Source organism: Vitis riparia, chromosome 12 (assembly GCF_004353265.1).
Source record: "Vitis riparia cultivar Riparia Gloire de Montpellier isolate 1030 chromosome 12, EGFV_Vit.rip_1.0, whole genome shotgun sequence".
Taxonomy (NCBI): Eukaryota; Viridiplantae; Streptophyta; class Magnoliopsida; order Vitales; family Vitaceae; genus Vitis; species Vitis riparia.
In genome coordinates this window covers 19574332-19593463 of record NC_048442.1, presented here as the reverse complement: position 1 = coordinate 19593463, position 19132 = coordinate 19574332, and the positions used below count along the sequence as shown (strand labels likewise).

The window sequence follows — 19132 nt, the reverse complement described above, 5'->3', positions numbered from 1 at the left end:
GAAAATTAATAATTAATAAAACCGTGAGGCAATGCTAAATGTAAATCATAAATACCTACTTAGGGTAAATAATAATAAAGAAAATTAATTGATTTTGCGAATCAACGCCAAGAAAAAGGTCTTATAATGCTAAATTTTAAAAATAAAAAAATAAACATTATTAATATTTATAATATTTGATAGGAAATTATATATATATATATATATATATATATATATATTAAGAAATTATTTTCAAAAAATAAATATATTTTTATTTTTTCCTGATTAAAATAATAATTTAAAAATATTTTTTTCTTTTTCACTATAATTTTAATTTTATTAATTAAAATTTTTTATGTGATATACAAAATTTTAAAAAAATAATTGAAAAAATTAAATTTATTATAGATGAAATATCTCATATATATGGACTAATTATAATTATTATGATATTAAGTTTATATAATAAACGATGAGATAATTTATCATATCTTATCATTATCTTATTTTCTATCAATCGCAAAAAATCAATCAGAATATTATACAACGTTTTCTATTTCATGTTTCAAGGTTTTGTTCAAATTATGAAAAAAAAAAAATTAGAAACGAAGAGTGAAAATAATAATAATAAGTAATAAAAAAGAAGTCAAAATATTTTAACTTTAATTTCTCTCTAAATTTAATTTTGATTAAAACTTATTAACAAAATGATTGAAATCATTTTGTTATGGAAATACCCTAAATTGAGGTCGGTTCTAGGTCATTGAATAATCAATTAAATATATATATATATATACATATATAGTACCACTACTATTTTTACTATCTTATTAAATGATGAATAAAAAATAAATATTCAAATCACTTCCTCAAAATTGTGGGGCCTCCAAAGTAATTAAGACCTTTGGCAAGCCCAACAATTCCAAAGCCTTCACAAACTTTAATGGGTTTGAGCCCACCACATTTCAAATATCAGACAAATATCAGACAACAAATCCTATCTTAGAGGATTAAAGACAAACTAATGGTAAAAATGGATGTAAAGACTGCAAGAAAGTGGGGAAAGTCACTAAAAGAAGAAACCCAGCCATTAAGGTTAATTATTAGGCATATTTGTGGGTTTCCTTCATCAAATGACACTGGTGCAAGAGCAACTTCCTAAAGTCAAAAGTTCCAAAGATTGAATGGTGAATGGGATCAGAGTACTGGCCATTTGTTGAATCAACACTGCTGCTTTACACAGAAGTTAGTGACACTGGGCATATAAAAGAAGTGGTAGGTGCCAGCAGAAAAGTTCAGATTTGGTAACTTTGGATTGAAGGGTGAAGCTTTTGCTTGATTTGAAACCTGGGTTTATTGGTAAAAAGCTTTAAAGTTCCTTGCTTATGAGAATTGAATTGCTTTGTAAGGAAGTAATCTAAAACTTGGAATGACAGGCTTCTAATTAAGCTTCCTTCCCAGCACATGTGGGTCAGGAGCTCCATGCATGTATGTTACAAGCAAAGAACCATTGCTAAGGAAAAATTAAGGAGATAGAAGGGAGAATCCAATTGCAGAGGAAAGAGAAATGAGATACAATCATTTGAGTCTGGAGTGTCAAGGCTTGGGTGGGGGGTGGGAGGTGGGGGTGGTTGGTGAAGCGGACATCTTTATATTTCACAAAACCAAATGATATTGGATGGCAGTGGATTCATTAGCAGTGGTATGATCCCTCCTCTCAATCTAATTGAAAACAGTTTCAATCCATGAATAATCTTATCCCACTTTTATGAGCCTTCAACCCAATCCACCAAACCAAAATCCTTAGCATATCTTAAAATTTCAATGGTCGGGGATACTAAGTCCACCACTAAGGTGTGAAAAGTTCATGTAGGACCTCCAAAGCTTTACTCATAACTCAAATAGTATAATAGAGTCATGCTCCAAATGATGTTTTAGAGAAAGTGTGGAGATCAAGTATCTATCCACCCTCCATGAAATGAGGGGGATGTGTACTGACACCATTGATATGACATGTGAGGTCAACTAAACCTTGAAGGAAAACAAGTTGACACTAACCTTGCAGGAGGGATTAGGTTGATGCTACCTTATCGAGGTCTCAATCAACTAACATTGTGATACCACCTCCATGAGCTTAAGTGGGATAACTCTCTCTACTTTCTGCTAGTAAAAGAGTATATTGCACTTGGCAAGTATCTTCCTAATTGGAAGATGACGACAAACTCCATCGACATTTACCATAAGTAAGTATCCACTAAGATTGGGATCAACACTCAAGTTAGGCATTCCTTCCAACATAACTATTATGTAGGCGGAAACTTCAATGTTTACATATTAGTGTAAGAATACAAAGATAAAATAATTCACATACAAAAATATATAAGATTTCGATGTAGTTCAACTAACTGTGCTTACATCTGTGAATGAGCGATAATTATTTCACTATATCCTAAACTATGAGCCCTCATTCCTTTGAGCATCTCCTACTATTTTTCACATCTCTATGTACTCAATATATGTTTCATATCTTATAAATCTTCTCCCTATGATCTAAAATATTTATAGAGTACTTTTAATAACTTTCTTATTCTATAAAAGAAAATATAAAATTAAAAAAAAAAATCTAATATTATAATGACATATCAACATGAGAAATATTTGCATAATGTTCTTCACTAAAAGAATATGTCTTAAATAGGAACTTGGGACACTTTTAAGCTATCTCTACCTTCGATCAAATTCTTCAACTCAATATTTTATCTCTATATGATGCACACTTTCAATGCATTATATCTCCTCTAATATGCTACTATAAAGGAAATCGCTCAATGTAATCTACTTGGAAAATTGCTTGAACCAAATTCTATACCATAGCTTCCTTGTGCATCATGCTCTCCTCTTATGCCATGGGCCTCTTTGTGTTCGATAGTCCTATCGAGTGATACAACCTCTCCTTGTTAAGTTCCTTCTATTAAATCTCTATAGATTTTAAATTTTTAGTTACTTAAATATTTCCACTTTTCAAGATTCAATTAATGTATAGAAAAAACTACACTTATTAAAGATAACTTAGTACATTCATATATCTCATTATAGTAGAGTATGAATGATGCCATCTTCAATCAAAATTTCTTTTGTAATATTTTATTTGTTTCATGCTCCAAGATTCTTCTGAAAATTTTGACCTAGGCTCTTTAGGATTCTTCAACTTTGGCCCTTCCATAAACTTTCAACCTATGATATGATATGATATAATCACTCGTTAGGCAAGAAAAAAAACCTCTAATTGTAACTTGTTATGTTGTACAAATGCAAGCTAAATACCACTTGTTAATGCAATAATCATAAAAGAAAAAATTATAAATGGTTCATACAAAAGGTGCACAAGGTTTTAATGTGATTTGGTCAACTATACTTACAATCTTGGATGAAAAAGAATTATTCCACAATAGAAGATAGAAAAAACAAATATACCTATTAAGTCTTAAAATATTTATATTTCTCAACTCCTTGTTTGTCACCCTAAACTATGAGCTCTTATTAGTGAAGCATCTTACACTCTTCCTCATATCTCTACCTACTTGATTTGTATATTAATCTCAATCTCATAATTTTTTTATCTTATAACCTATAACATTTATTGAGATGTTCTCCATAACTTTCTTTATTCTAGAAGGGAATCTAGTATTATGGTAATATCTCAACATAGAAAATATCCTACCTAATATTGTTTACAAACATATCAATAAGAAATATGAGACTTTTCAATAATCTCCACTTTAGATCAAATTCTTGAAGTTAATCTTTTATCTCTATATGATATACGCACTTAATACACATAATTCTTTTAATACATTATTATTAATGAAATCACTCGATGTACTTTATTTGAAAATTTTGTAATTTACAAACTTTTATTCTACATCACGGCTTCTTTGTGTGCAACATTTTTCTTGTGTTTCTCCTTTATGCATCACAATCCTATCATGTGCTATGAAAACTTTTTATTTGTCTTTTAATAGACCTTCGTGGATTCAAACTGTTCTATTATTTTATTATTTATAGTTTTTATTTGGATAAATTGTCTATGTGCCTTGCGCACAGACCATGCCTCTCTTTCTCTCTCTCTTTCTCTCCATGTATATATATATATATATAAGGTATGGTACTTTTCAATTAAATTTTGAGTATATTGTAAAGGAAGAAAGAAAACATTGACAATACAAATTCTAGTAGGCTTCCAACTATTAGCAAGACACATATCTTATAGTTCACAAGCAATAATGTAAAATTGAAGGAAAATATCCTAATACCTTTTGAAAGACTACGTTATTATATGCATGGACACTCTAATCATAAGCCAATTCACCTAATACAAAGATGCCATTTAATTGATACATTAATAGCATCCGACATAGCTTAACACATAAATATGTACAAATCTCTATATATAATATTTTAATGGATCCACCACTATCATTTGGGCATTATATAACATGAAGAAGAAAGTTTCTTTTAGCTAGCTTTTCAAGATTTTTAACTAAATGATCAATTGATGTTATATATTGTCGTTTTCAATTCTTTGAACTATTTTGGTCACCCACCAAATGGAAGATGGGCCTCAATCATGTGCACATTAATGTTCTAATTTGGATGAGTGAAAGAGGACTTGAAAGCAAGGCTTGGCTTTCTCTCTTGTTTTCTTCCCTACTTGTCTCTCCCAATCAATCATTCCATTAATGATGAATGACTAACATCCAAATTTAATACTTAGTGGGAACTTTAGTGCTCAAAATATGATTCTTTAATTGCCTAAAAAAAGACCTCATTTTCCCTTCAAAAAGATTGGTTTTTGAATTCAAAATTTCTTCACTTGGACTTCATTTGCTCTTGTGTAGTGTTGATTGCAAACTCCCCCTATTCCCTTCTCTTGAAAAGGAACCAACAAACCTATGACTCACCTAACGAGAGAAAGAGTGGTGCTTTATCTTTGCTTTTCTACCCAAAAAGAGAGTCACTAATTTTCTTGTATGGCATTTTGCATAAAACATTATCATATGTTGATTGAGCCATCTTTTTTACTTAGAGGATGCTGACCCTATCAACCTTAATGGCGCGTGGAGAACACTGTCAAATAACAATTTGAAACACTCCTTAATCATAAGATTAATTTATCAAATGCAACAATCACAAAAGAAAACTTTGTCTAGCTAATTATGACACGTGTCACATTGTGAATGGGATTTATTTTCTTTCTTGTAATATAATAATTTAAGGTCACATTCAAGAAATGAGAGGTACTTCCCGTTTAACCATTTTCCATCGGACATGATCTTTTCAATTTTGACCAAAATGTGTGAGGTGGGTCGGGGGGTTTTGACTTGGTCAATTTAAGCAAAACAAAATTCATCCTTTATCTTCCACCAGAGGAAACATACAAGACATTCTTGAGTGTCATCTCCACTCTACGTTAATGCAAGAAGCTTTTCAATTCATGAAGCCATTTGTCTTTCTTGATATTTCAAAGTGTTTTGATTCTCTCCATAAGAGGGGATATATAGAAAGAAATTGTCTTACATCAAGGTACATAAAATGATTGGTACTTAATTGTATGGAAAGCTAAGATTTGATAATAGTTTTTAAAAATAATTTTGTTTTTTTTTTATAAAAAAAAAAAAATATATATATATATATATAGCAATAAAAAATTAAAAAAAAAAACAGTTTTTTATTCTTAAAATAAAAATAAAAATAAAAATGGAGTTTTATAATAATTTTTTAATTATTTTTATTTGTTTTTTAAAAGTTGTTTTAAAAAATAATTATATAAATATGAACAATTATTTAAAATAAAGTATTGTATATAAAAACTATTATTAAAACATATTTAAAAATATCAAAAACATGTTAAGAACATTTTTCTTCCTAAACAAACTTTAGTTCTTTGAGTCTAAATATTAGAGTTGTTTTTATAATTATTTTCGAAAACACTTCCCAAACCAAATTTAAGTATCATCAAATCTATATAGTAGATGAACTAAATATTTTCTAATAATTTAAAATTTTTAAATAATTTATTTTGTTGAATATATTATTAAAAACACATGGAATTCATATAAAACTAGCGAGGAAAATTTTTATTTTTTTTAAGTTTTAAAAGAAAATTTATATACGAATAGAATAGAGGTATAATTGTCATCAACTCCAATTGATAATTAAAGTAGGTATGCCAAGGCATATAAATATTATTAGGCTCAACTAAAACTCATTAAATTTCATTTTATTTTTAAGTCAAATATGGGATATCAAGATGTCAACGCTTCTCCATGAATTGCTTTTAAACTAGTTATACTAAGAATGTATTTGACAATTTTTTTAAAGTGTTTTTAATGAAAATATTTTATTTAAAAGTATTTTTTTTAAGAGAATTACCAATCAAATATTTTTTTCAAAAAATATTATAAGTGATTTTTTTCTTTTTAAAAGTACTTTCCAAATTTTATTATGCATCTATATTTTTTTTTTCAAAAATACTTTTTAAGCTAAGATTATTTTTTTATAAAAAAAATATTGTCCCACAAACTCTAATTGAAATACATGATATACATAAAATGTATATATTTTGTAAGTAATTTGTTAATTAATTAACTTTGTAGAGAGAATTAATAAAATTTGTAGAAATAATTAATTAACAAAATTAATTTTTTAATTAATTTGAAAAAAAAAAAAGATCTATAATATTTAATGAAGAGAGAATTAATAAAATGTAGCTATGAGATTTGTAGAGATAAGCATGATCAGATTATATGATAAAGCACCAACTAGCTACAACCAAATGAATGTTCATGAGAGTATGCACCAGCTTATACTATTAATGAAGGTTATTTAAAGGTGATTAACTGTTCCAGAACCGCCTATGCCATACATGTGTAAAAAGAAAGAAAAAAAAAAGGTAAGAAAATTAAAAATAGGGGCTCAACAAAAGGCATATATTCTCCAACTTTTGATAAGCAAAAGCATGTGGGTTTCTGTAATGGATTCCTAGATCCAAATCTGCTCAACTTTTGGGATATATTTCTTTTTAAGTTAAAAAAATCAATCTCCCTCTGCAAAATGTTCAATTTTTCCATTCACAGAACATCTCTTGACCCTCATTTCATAATCATCTGATAATAAAATATTTGAACATCAGTAACCCTATAAGACAAATATTCCTTCACAAATCTTGATTACATCCTTAACCTAGCTAGCAGTGAAGGAGTAGTTATGAAATCTCCCGGTGATCTGTAAATTTTTTTTCCACTTTCTTTTTTGGTCATGCCTTGAAATTAGGAGCCTGTTTAGATTACACAAAAAAATATTAAGAAAATGAATTCCCTTTCATTTTCAAAGCAAAAGACAAGCAAAGAAACAGACATACCCTTGGTGCCAACACTTTGCTTTCCCCCAAACCCTGCTAGTTTAAATCAAGCTCTATTAGAATAGGGTTTTTTTAACCTCAAAGCAAGAGAGAGAGGGGGGGGAGGGGTTGGCCTTGAATGTGGGGTTTGTAGAGGAATCCCTCAAGACCTTGAAAGTTGAAGCCTTTGAGAGTGTTGGGCAAGGAGAGAATATTCTAAGGCCACCACAGTTCAACAGCAAAACTCCAAACATTATATACTAATTAAAGTTAAAAGGCATAAACATCATTTGATTATGATTATGGGTTACTAGGAAAAGTCAGCCCACAAGTAGACGACTGCTCACACTTCTAAAAATTCACTGCCTTTGTCAGCTCGCTGTCTTTTAATCTCTTCCCTTACTATAATCAGTATCAACTAGGAGTTGAAATGGCCATCCTACCCTACCCTACCCTACCCTGCCCTACCGTGCCTTCTCAGTAGATGTGGCACATACTTTTAATCTAGGGCAACTTATATCCAAATCTGCCTAGGTTTATATGCCTAACTATGCTTTTTCTCAAAGTCATTCTACCACCATGCTTAAAAGCAAACTTTGTGGGTGGGTTCAAAATGTATGCTTGTTTGAATTTATTCAATCTCTATAGTTCATTTCAAGTGACGAGTCATGGAGGTTCTTGATAGTTTTGATGGATTGGGATCCATTATAGTTCAAACATATAGACCAACTTAGGCTCAAGAGCAGTAGATTGATTTCATCTACCATTGAAAGGGGAAACCTTCGAGTAAAACTATCTAGTTTCTCTCAATCTTGGAGCTCTATGTTCGATGAAAATTAATGAAAATAATAACAAACTTGTAATAATATAATGTCCAAGTGGGTAACAGATCTAAAATTTTGATTTGGGGTGCCATAGTCACACTGTCATCCGGACAATTATTCCCTTTAATGTGTGTTTTTTCGTCGTTTCCTTTGGATTTTACCTTCTACGACAGCTTGGGCACGTGCATACATGGCTGCACACTCTTCCTGGTCCTCAAAAAACGAAGAACAAACAAAATAATTCAGTACTCCTTTGGTTTAATATTCATTTTCTTAATTATTTCCTGGTTTTTCATTTGTTCCACAATAGACCTTCAAGATCACTATCTAATCAAAGGTTAATCATAGCTGTCTGGTTTGAACCAACATAAAGAAGAAAAAAAATGAACAGACAAAATACATTGTAGCTAGCCTTATGATCAGTTTAGGTTTGTATCCTTGTCAATCACAGAGAAGAAAAGCATCTGTTACAAATGATGTTTACTCGAAATGCCTTGTGTTCTCATTTTTGACTAGGCAGGAAACCGAAAAAATGCCACTTTTGTAGGAAATGAGAATGAAAGGTTTGAATGGACACCAGACATTAATCCACACCAGTCACACTCATTGAGGACATCTTAATTTATCTTTTTGACAAAAACAGCACAAAGCTTGATTACCCTTTTATTTTGAAGGTTATTTGATTCATTTCAGTTGCTTTTTCTGTAACTTGGAGTGGATTCCAACAATGTGCAACCCTAATTAAATTCACCTTTATTCTAAGTTGATCAAAGGAATTTTCTGTGAGCCCAACATTGACTTGGGAATCATCACTGGGGCACTTAGGTGTTGGGACATTGCCCTCCTTCCAAAATTCAATTTTTTGAAGTTTTATTGAATGTATAAAAATCACACAAAATGCACAATAGTTTTAAAGTAAAGTCTTATACCATATAAAGTGGTACCAAGGAAATGTAATCTACTTGCTGACAATCAAACAATCTACCAGCAAGGTTGTAAAAATAAGAAGTGGTATGATCAGATTCTATGGTTAAAATTCATGGATATAAAAAACCCATACCCAAATTGAGATGATAGATGGATAAATTGTTATTTTCCAGCAAGAATCTGAGCTTTCGTTACAAATTTGTGTGCCATTCTTGCAAATGGTGCAAGGTGTATTTTATATGAAAGGAAAAGATTTTTAAAATATGATGATAGAAGTAGAAAAATAGGGAAACAAAAAGCAAACAAATTATGGGATAATCATTCCAAATGGGAAAGGCATGGAGACTAGCTTTCTCTCAGACCTCATGATATGTGTCATCATGCACCTTTGGGTTTCGGCCACCTCCCTTCCTATTGAAACCCTTTCTCTGTGTGTGTGCGTGTCTCCCCCCCTCTCTCTCTCTCTCTCTCCTAGAACTTTAACTTTTCACCGCCTCCCAAAGCAAAAATAGTATTCTATTCCAACTAAAAGCTAAGTAAAAAAGACTGCTTCATGAGAGAGAAAACCAATCCTCCAATTCTCTCATATATGATCGTGTTATGCGAGTAAGGTTGAGACCATAACAAAAGAGTTGTGCCCATTCTCTTGGGTTTTCTCCCAAAATATTCCATCTCTAGGTCAGCCCTCTTGATGAACTTATCTTTTTTGCTGGTGCCTCATAGATTGAATCAATTGTGAGAGAAGGTGGAGTGATGTTGCAGAAGATGGCTGCAGAAGCAATTCCAAATGGTTTCATTCAAAATCCAATTGGTGGATCCAATCCTCCCACCAGCAAGAAGAAGAGAAACCTTCCAGGAACCCCAGGCAAGCTTCTTTTCTTCTTCAAATATTAGCTTCTTCTTTTTCTGTCTCTCTTTTTTTCTTTGTTCTTTTTTCTTCTTTTTTTTTTTTTCAGCTTTATGATCATGGGTATATTCAAAGATATTCATGTAATGATTCCATTTGACATATGGATTTATTATTGAACAGATCCTGAAGCCGAAGTCATAGCCTTGTCACCGAAGACACTCATGGCCACAAACAGATTCTTATGTGAGATATGTGGAAAAGGTTTTCAGAGGGATCAAAACCTGCAACTGCATCGGCGAGGACACAACCTTCCTTGGAAGCTCAAGCAAAGGAGCAGCAAGGAACCCAGGAAGCGTGTCTATGTCTGTCCCGAAAAGACCTGTGTCCACCACCACCCTTCGAGGGCTCTAGGAGACCTGACTGGGATAAAAAAGCACTTCTGTCGGAAGCACGGGGAGAAGAAGTGGAAGTGCGAGAAGTGCTCAAAGCGATACGCCGTGCAGTCAGACTGGAAAGCTCACACCAAAACTTGCGGCACTAGGGAATACAAATGTGACTGTGGCACTCTATTTTCAAGGTAAGTCTTCCTATTTTTTCTAGAGTTCATACTTCTTTTCAAGTTTTAATCCACACCCTAATGAAGAAAATTAAGGAAGCAAATTTTGAAGTACATGAAAGTGAGATTTCTGTAGTTGTTCATTTCACTTTTTTTGTGTTACAGACAATAAAACATCCCTCACACTCATTTGGCTTTTTCCGAGAAAAAGGAGAAGGGGGTCCTTGTGAAGATAAATGGATTGATAGGAGGACAAATATTGTTTTAGTTTCATTAAGAAAATTTCTCTAAATCTTGAAGTCTAGTCTCTTCTACTTGATTTTTCCTTTCTTAATTAGTTAGCATTAGGGTAGATATATACATACATATATATATATATATATATATTCAGTTTCGATCTTGAGCCCTTCTTCTTTGCTTATATGATACTTAATTCATTGTTTCTTTGAATATTTGAGTTACTTGTTATGTATTGTGTGGGCACAGGCGAGATAGCTTCATCACTCATAGGGCCTTCTGTGATGCCCTAGCAGAAGAGACGGCTAGAGTTACTGCTGCCTCCAACATCAACAATGGCACTATCAATTATCATTTCATGGGGACTTCACTTGCACCAAGCATGCCACAACATTTCTCCTCTATCTTCAAGCCTATCTCAAGCAACGACGAAGCAACCGATCAAACAAGACGGGGACTCTCCCTGTGGATGGGCCAAGGATCTCAAGGCCATGAAACAATGGGGACGAATCTCCAAGAGATTCATCAACTCAGATCCTCAATGAGTCCAGGTTCGGTGTATGCTGACCCACTTGTTTCTTGTTCAAATCCTCCACCATCAAGCTATCAATTGAGTTGGGTGTTTGGAAGCAAACAGTCTTCAAATAACACGGAAGATCAACTAACAAGCAGTACTTCACTTCCATTAAGCAATGTTAAGGAAGCTGCAGGAAGTCAGATTGCGAGTGTCCCTTCCTTGTACAGCTCCCAACACCACTCCCATCAAACACATCTAGGAAACATGTCTGCGACAGCCTTATTGCAGAAAGCTGCCCAAATGGGAGCAACTTCTGCTGATCCTTTCCTTGGGAGCTTTGGGTTGAAGTGTGACAGTAGTCTAGTTCAAGATGGAAACAAATTTTGTGGGTTGTATACTGCAAACCAACTTCCAACCAACGACATGGAGAATCCGAAGGATCTCTCCACTTTCAATCAGTTGCAAATGTACCCCGCAAAACGCCGCAACACCCAGAACGATGACAGTACTGGGGGCCAAACTAGAGATTTCTTAGGTGTTGGGGTGCAAACCATCTGCCACCCATCTTCAATCAATGGATGGATGTGATCATGGTATAGGATTCTGTGTACTGCTTATTTTCTGAATGGAAAACAAAGTAGATGATGAAGTGGAGAGAGAGAGAGGAATAGTTTAGGATTAAGTTGGAAAACTTTGCAGAGAGGAAAAGGTGGCATTGCGTGTCTGGGAGCTGAAAAGTTGTGCTTAGAAAACTATTGAGGAGGTGAAGGAGGAGATCCATGCATATTCTCTTGAACCCTGAAAGCTGCTCCCTTTAAAAATGGTGGCTTTTATTTTTGATAAAAAGGATGGAGTGGTGGGGGCAAAGCAAGTGCCCCTTTTGAACTCCATTATTGCATATTGTTTCCTCTATGTGGTGGTTGTTGTCTTTTCAAACTGGACTTTCAAAGAGTATTCTCAGTGGCAAAAAGGCTTTGATATATTCTAGTTCATATAGGCTTAGCCTACTGATCCTCAAAAAATAAAATGTAGCTTTTCTTTTACTCATCCATGAATACTTGTATCTAATCAAACAAAACCACCTGTATCAATACATGCAAGAAATGAAGAGAGAAGCACATAGAATTCCTCATAACCCCCCATCATAACTTTAGGGCCTTTCTTTCTTTCTTTTGCTTATGATTTTGTTCATACTTTCAATATTGAATGGTACGTAAATAATATTTTACTTATGAGACTCAGAACTTGTCTGCATTATTGCTAGAACATTATGTGGCTGCGTTTCTGATTTTGGGGGGTTGATCCACCGCCTCCTAAGCCTATTTTCCAACAGAAATGTGTCAGTGTACTGTAGTGAATGGGCATGATTCCGACACGATAAAGGAGCAAAAAGAAGATGAAAAGAAAAGAGTGGGGGAAAAGAAAAAGAGAAAAGAATCTATATTACTGCACCAATCTTTTGATTAATAATTTTGGTAAACTTTTGCTTACACCATGGTGGTATGCAACACAAGCTATGGAAGTTCCACCACTCATTGAAGATCTATGTTAACCGTTCTACACACAGAGACAAGCCCCAAAATCAATCAGCTTTCCAATATCGGTAGCTAGCTAGCTAGCTAGGAATTGGAGCAAGTAGGAAGAAAATGATTGTGGTCATTGAGATTTGAGAGTGTGGCCTCTCCTAGTGTTTATGTTTGCCTTTACAAAAGGAAAATGGGGTCTCATGATTTGTAGCAGACTTGCTGAGTCTGCAAGGGAGACTTGGAGGTCTTCATTTGTGACCCCAATGTGACCCATTAAAAGGGTATTTTGTTCTCATTTTCATCAGTTGTGTTGTGGAATTCGCATTTTATTTGCTTACAATGAGAGAATGAATTGAAAGGCATGTTTGGAATGCGAGAATGGAAAATGATTCTAATTTTTGTTTGTTAGTGCTTTTGAGGTTTTTTTTTTTTTTTTTTTTGGGTAACGAAAGAAGAAAAAGATAATCCCAAATCCTTCTTTGATCAATTGTGAAAAGGGTGGAAATCCACAACAAAGTGTTGGCCCAAGTTTAGCCCAAACCAAACCCTAGGGTTCCAATAGAAGCTCACAAGAGTTTGGGCTGGACTCGAGGGAGGTCCAACCCAGAAAACCCACTAAGATCACCGACAAGCCAGGGAGGAAGAGTGCCGAGCAGAGGAGAGGGGGAGACGGGCATGAAGTTCACAGACTCGCCGACGGTCGAGCTCCAGGTGCGCACTGCGCACCTGTCGATCCACCAAGACAATGGCTCCATGCACGTGGGCACCTCCGTCTGGCCCTGCTCCCTCGTCCTAGTCAAGTTCGCAGAGCGCTGGTCCCCTCTAACGTCGTCCTCCTCATCCTCCACCCCCAATCCCTACGCCCACCTCCTCGACTTCTCCAACAAGCGCGCAGTGGAGCTGGGCTGCGGATGCGGCCTCGCCTCCATGGGCCTCTTCCTCCTTGGTCTAAACGACGTCGTTCTCACCGATATTGCTCCGGTCATGCCCGCCCTTAAGCACAACCTCAAGCGCAATAAACCCTCTCTCCACAACAAAACCCTAAAAACCGCCCAACTCTACTGGACCAACCCCGCCCAAATTAATGCCCTGAAGCCGCCCTTCGACGTCGTCATCGCCACTGACGTCGTCTACATCGAAGAATCGGTGGCGTCGCTACTTGCAGCCATGGAGGCGCTCGTTTCCGACAATGGGGTGGTGCTTCTGGGGTACCAGCTACGATCTCCGGAGGCGGACCGGTTGTTCTGGGACCTGTGCGCTAGGGTTTTTGCGATAGAGAAGATTCCCCATGAAGACTTGCATCCGGAGTATGCGTATGAGGAGGCGGATGTGTTTGTGTTGAGGAAGAAATAGCATTGGTTTTAGAATTCTGTCTGCAGGTTCAAATTCTTTGGCTTCATACACGCTCATTCCAATCCTATAATTGCAGGAAGAGGTGGTTGTGCTTTTACTTTTGGTAGTCATTCTGTCTGTTTGAATCATTTGAAATCAAAAAAGCAGAGAGATTGATTTTATACAATAGTTTAGTTATTTAGGATTCGTGTATGAGTGATGTTTCTTTGGTTGTTTTTTCCTTATGATTTTGCAATAGTTCGGGTTCATTAAATTAGCAATTTTGTGTGTATGAAGTATAGAAATGTTGGTTTTAATGGTGGAATGAAATTCAGAGGAACAGAGATACATTGTACTTGTTTCCCCCTTTGCTTGCAATGGGTTTAAGAAATTTATTGAACAGTCTGACTGTTGATGATTTTGCAACAATGCAGAAAATTTGTATAACAATTGGGCGGTTTATTAAACATTATGCGTCTTCCTTTGCTTTGTTCTATTTGTGATTAACTATTGTTATGAGTTTTCCTGATTTGCAGCTCATTTTTACTTTACTCTCTTGTGTGGGAGTTTGCTTTTTGCGCAATATGGAAGATAAAAATTTGCAACATTTGTAGGTCAGTTGGAACGCAGATTATGACTCAATAAGATGATATAGATATTGACATGCCTTCTCAAATCAAATCAACCATGAGATGCTTAATATAGAAAGAAGGGTAACATGCATAGTCATGTTTAATGGCTTCATCCCAGAACATAGGATCCATAAAATCTAAGTAAAGCCATCTTTAGCAAAGTTGGGAGTTAGATGCATAGAAGTGAATATCTTTCTAGGTACTTTTTGCCTTCCTTGGATGCACATCTTTAGACATTAGGGTCAGTTTCCACCTAACTTGCAATTGGATAATCTAACTCTTTTCAACCTGGCATGGTTGGTCTAGCTATCAAAGAGGAGGTTTCTTATTTTTGTTCTCCTTCATTTCTACTTGATGTTTGTTATTTTATGAACCTAGAATTCTGAGATTGGTCATGGTTTAGTGTCTATCACTATATTACTCTCTTCTTGGTGTTGCATAGTTGGTTTATTGATTGCAATTGAGTCCTTCATTCAGCCTAAACGGTTTCATTCTCACTGAAATTTCTCCAGTCATGCCCGCCCTCAAACAGAACCTCAAGTGCAACAGACCTTCTCTCCATAGTAAAGCCCTAAAAACTGCCCAACTTCAGTGGTCCAACCCTGCCCAAATCAAGGCCCTCAAGCCCCTTTTCAATGTTGTAACCACTGGCATCGTCAATGTCAAGCAATTGGTGGCATTGCTCCTTGCTGCTATTGGGGCCATGGTTACCAACAATGGAGTGGTACTTTTGAGATTCCGAATGGGGTTTTCCAGAGGTGGACTCGTTTTTCTGGGAGTTGTGAATTCCATTTGCAGTTTCAAATTCTTTGGTTGAATACATGCCCAATTCAACAGTATAGTTGCAGAAAGAGGTGGTGGTTGTGCATTTTAATGTTTGTTTTCACTGTACTTGTTGAATTGTATGACATTACTGACTGCACTGATAGTTATAGATAAAATGTGGAGGGATTGATTTTATACCATAGTTTAGTTAGTTGGGATTTGTTCATGAATGATTGTTATTTCAATGCAGTAACTTAAAATCGGAAGTTTCTTGATTTATGCTTTTGGATGATTTTGAAGTTGATAACCTTGGTATTTTTGTTTGTATGAAGTGGTACGGTATGGTAAAGAAATTTTGTTTTTAATGGTGGGCTTTACATCGGAGGAATGGAGACACAATATGCCTCTTCCCTTTTGCTTTTGCAATGGGTTTAAGAAAATATATTAAACATTTTGGAGTTGATGATTCTGGAATGATGAGTTTATTGAACAGTTTGGCAGTTTATTGAACCATCCTCATGAGTTTTACTGATTTGAATAAGCTCGTCTTTACTTTATACTCTTATTTGTTGTTCTGCATAATACTTAAGATAAAACTTTACAAAGTGGGTGGGTTAGTTGGAAGGAGTTTTAGCTCAACTGAGGTGATATATTTACAATGTGAGTGGGCCAGTTGGAAGGAGTTTTAGCTTAATTGAGATGAAATAGGTACGTACTGACATGCTGTCTCAAACCAAATCGATGACAGTAGATGCTTGATATAGAAAGAAAGATAATATGCGTAACAAGATGTTGTGGCTTCATCCCAGAACATATGCAGCTAGTAAATCTAAGTGAAGGCTTCTTGAGTACAGATTATGAGTAAGATGTTTGCATACAAGCAAATACCTTTCATTTAAACAGTCACCATCCTTCAAATCTTGTAAATCATGTTCCCATCATTTTCTAGGTACTTTTTACCCCCTTCGATTCACATTTTTGGAAATTAGGATTAGGATTAATTACAGCTGAACTTATGAGTGCAGGATCTAACTCTTTTCTACTTGGCATGGTTGATCTACCTATGGAAGAGCTTGTCTCTCATTTTTGTTCTTCTGAATTTCTCTTTGATATGCGCCCTTTCTTGAAAATTTTATGAATCTGGAATGGTAGCATCAGTCACAGTTTAGTTGCTATCCCTTTGTCACTCACTTCTTGGTGCTGCATGGTTGAGTTATTGGTTGCAATTGAGCCCTTCATTGTCCCATGAACACCATAACTTGCAGTACCCTGGCTTCCTAGCCATCTACAATATGAACAGTGCTGATTCAAATCATCTTTCAGGATTATAGTTACTAACTCAGATCCTGTCGACTAGATGGTTCAATCCAAGTAGATGGTTTCATCTAGCCAAATAACTGTAACTGTTTCTGTAAATGGCATAATGCCCATAACCATATCAAGTTGTGATCCATTCCCTCCAAAATAGGGGAGAACATGTCAGAAAGGAAAAGGCTAGTGTGCCACTTCCCTACAAAAAAAGCAAAAAAGAGAGAGAACATGTGTCCCACGGATGTTTTATAAAAGATAAGTTAAAAAATAAAGCAAAAATCATCCCATCCCCTGGAAGTATGAAACTCTTTTTGGGCAGTTTTAATATGAAATTTTGACTGCACCTATACGACCTTCTTCCATGTCTGCTCATGCAAATCTTATTCCTGTACTTCTATTTAATGCAGTTTATTGTTTTCTCCAAAACTTTCCAGCTTATTGTCACGGACTTAGTCGTTCACTAAGCTCGTGCGGCACTTAGACAAGTCAAGACACTTGATCTTGCTAAGTCAACCTTGCTCCCCCAATGCTTAGCTTGCTCGGCTAAGACACTTGCGACTCGAAAGCTCAAGAAGCTTGGCAGGCAACCCTTGAAAGAATGGAAGCTCTTTATTACTCAAAGAAGCCTTTACAAGTGCTTGGATGCTCACTTGCTTGGTTAGGAAGTGATTTGGGTCGTGCCTTGGCCAAATGAGGCCCTCACCTATTTATAGGCACCAAGGGAACTCTCTGGAACCTTGGAGGGTTCCTTACAAATCAAGAATATTCTAGAACATCCTACCCTATTCTATGTACAACCCTATGTACAAGAATATACAAGAGATTCCTAGAAGTCTCTAGAAAGCCTTGGACTCCTCCCATGCCTTCCTCCATAGTGTAGAGATGTGTGGACATCTCTAGGCATTTCTAGAACCTTCCACACTCTTCCCACCAATGGCTTAGTGTAGATGGCTCCAGGAGTCTCCAAAAGCTTCCCTCATCCTATATAAGCCCATGGGGAGGGTCATTTGAAGCATCCTGTGACATTATGGTGGCATGTTCCTGTTGCCTTCATGGTTGAAGGCATAGTTTTCCAATTTTAACCCTCTACATTTCTCCAGCATGAATTGGGAACTTGTATGCACTCAGCTGGACAGATTTTTGGTAAGGTAAATAGTGCATATATCAATCACATACTAATGAACTTCTAGCTCGAGCCACTGAAAATGGTGACAGTTTGATTAAGCTTAAAAAATATGACAACATTGTTGCTAGTTTAATTGCCTGCTCAAATTGCACCATTTACTAAAACATATACCACATATGTAGTTGGAACTTGGAAATGACCCCTTGTCTGTTTCTTCGAAAGCATTATGGGTTCTGAAATTAATCATACATGCCATTTATGCTGCTATTTACATTGAAGAACATGTAAGATTAGTAATTGTTACTCTCTAATGATCCAGTATTGCATTTCTAATTGATTGGTTTGGTTATCATGCACATTGATGGTTCTCTTGTCTGTAGTTGATATGTAACATATGTTTAGGCAAATTACTTTAATGAATCTTCGCAATCACTCATTTTGATCCTATCACAACTTTGCATACAGCAAAATCAGCCATATCAGCTCTTGATGGACGGTATTGTGTTAAATATTGATGCTTAATTGTTATGTTTTTTGTTTCCACAATCCTGGGAGTGTTTTCTTTTTTGTTGTCTTTCATTTTTTTCTCTCTGTTTGTTTGAGTCCTCCTGGTGGTCCCATTTGTTGTTTTTGATTCCTATGAACAGCCTGGTAGAGAACCTCAACTTGATTGTTCAACTTAAGAATTCATACCATTGACCAAGCCTGGCTGCGGTATCAGTTTGAAACCCAGAAGAGATCCAATTGGCTTGGTAGTTTGAAAATAGTTCCATTAAAACCATGTTAGGGATAAGCCTGTTTTTAATGTGACTTTATTGAACCTAAAGCAGGGTACATCATGTTAAATCGCCATGAAAATGCAGGTATGTTGCCATGTATTGTCAAAACCTGCAAGTTGCAACTCAAGTTGGTGAGATTGAAGGGAAGGGTGAGTGGTTTCTTTATCGCATGTCAAAGTGATTGAATTCATTGAGTCTCCATTCAAGAGCTGAATCAGTAAGAGCGAAAAAGAGTGGGGCCTGTGTTGACTGCGAACACCAAAATTTAATAGACCTTGCTTTGTCTTATTAACCAAAACAGGAACCCTCATTGGATAGATGCATGCACTCTCTGAAATCCTATCTCACATTGAATACTAGAATTTGAAA

General features: G+C 35.3%; 2 protein-coding genes across 2 annotated transcripts; both read left to right on the top strand.

The window, feature by feature from the left end:
• Positions 1-9681: 9681 nt before the first annotated feature.
• LOC117926269 (zinc finger protein MAGPIE-like) lies at positions 9682-12529 on the top strand. Its single transcript, XM_034845355.1, has 3 exons — positions 9682-9997; positions 10163-10559; positions 11025-12529. Exons 1-3 carry the CDS (start codon positions 9886-9888, stop codon positions 11878-11880), a joined length of 1365 nt encoding a protein of 454 aa, XP_034701246.1. The 5' UTR covers positions 9682-9885; the 3' UTR covers positions 11881-12529.
• An 897-nt stretch (positions 12530-13426) lies between these two features.
• Positions 13427-14593, top strand: LOC117925822. The gene has a single exon (XM_034844918.1). It carries the CDS (start codon positions 13494-13496, stop codon positions 14169-14171), a length of 678 nt encoding a protein of 225 aa, XP_034700809.1. The 5' UTR covers positions 13427-13493; the 3' UTR covers positions 14172-14593.
• Positions 14594-19132: the final 4539 nt, after the last annotated feature.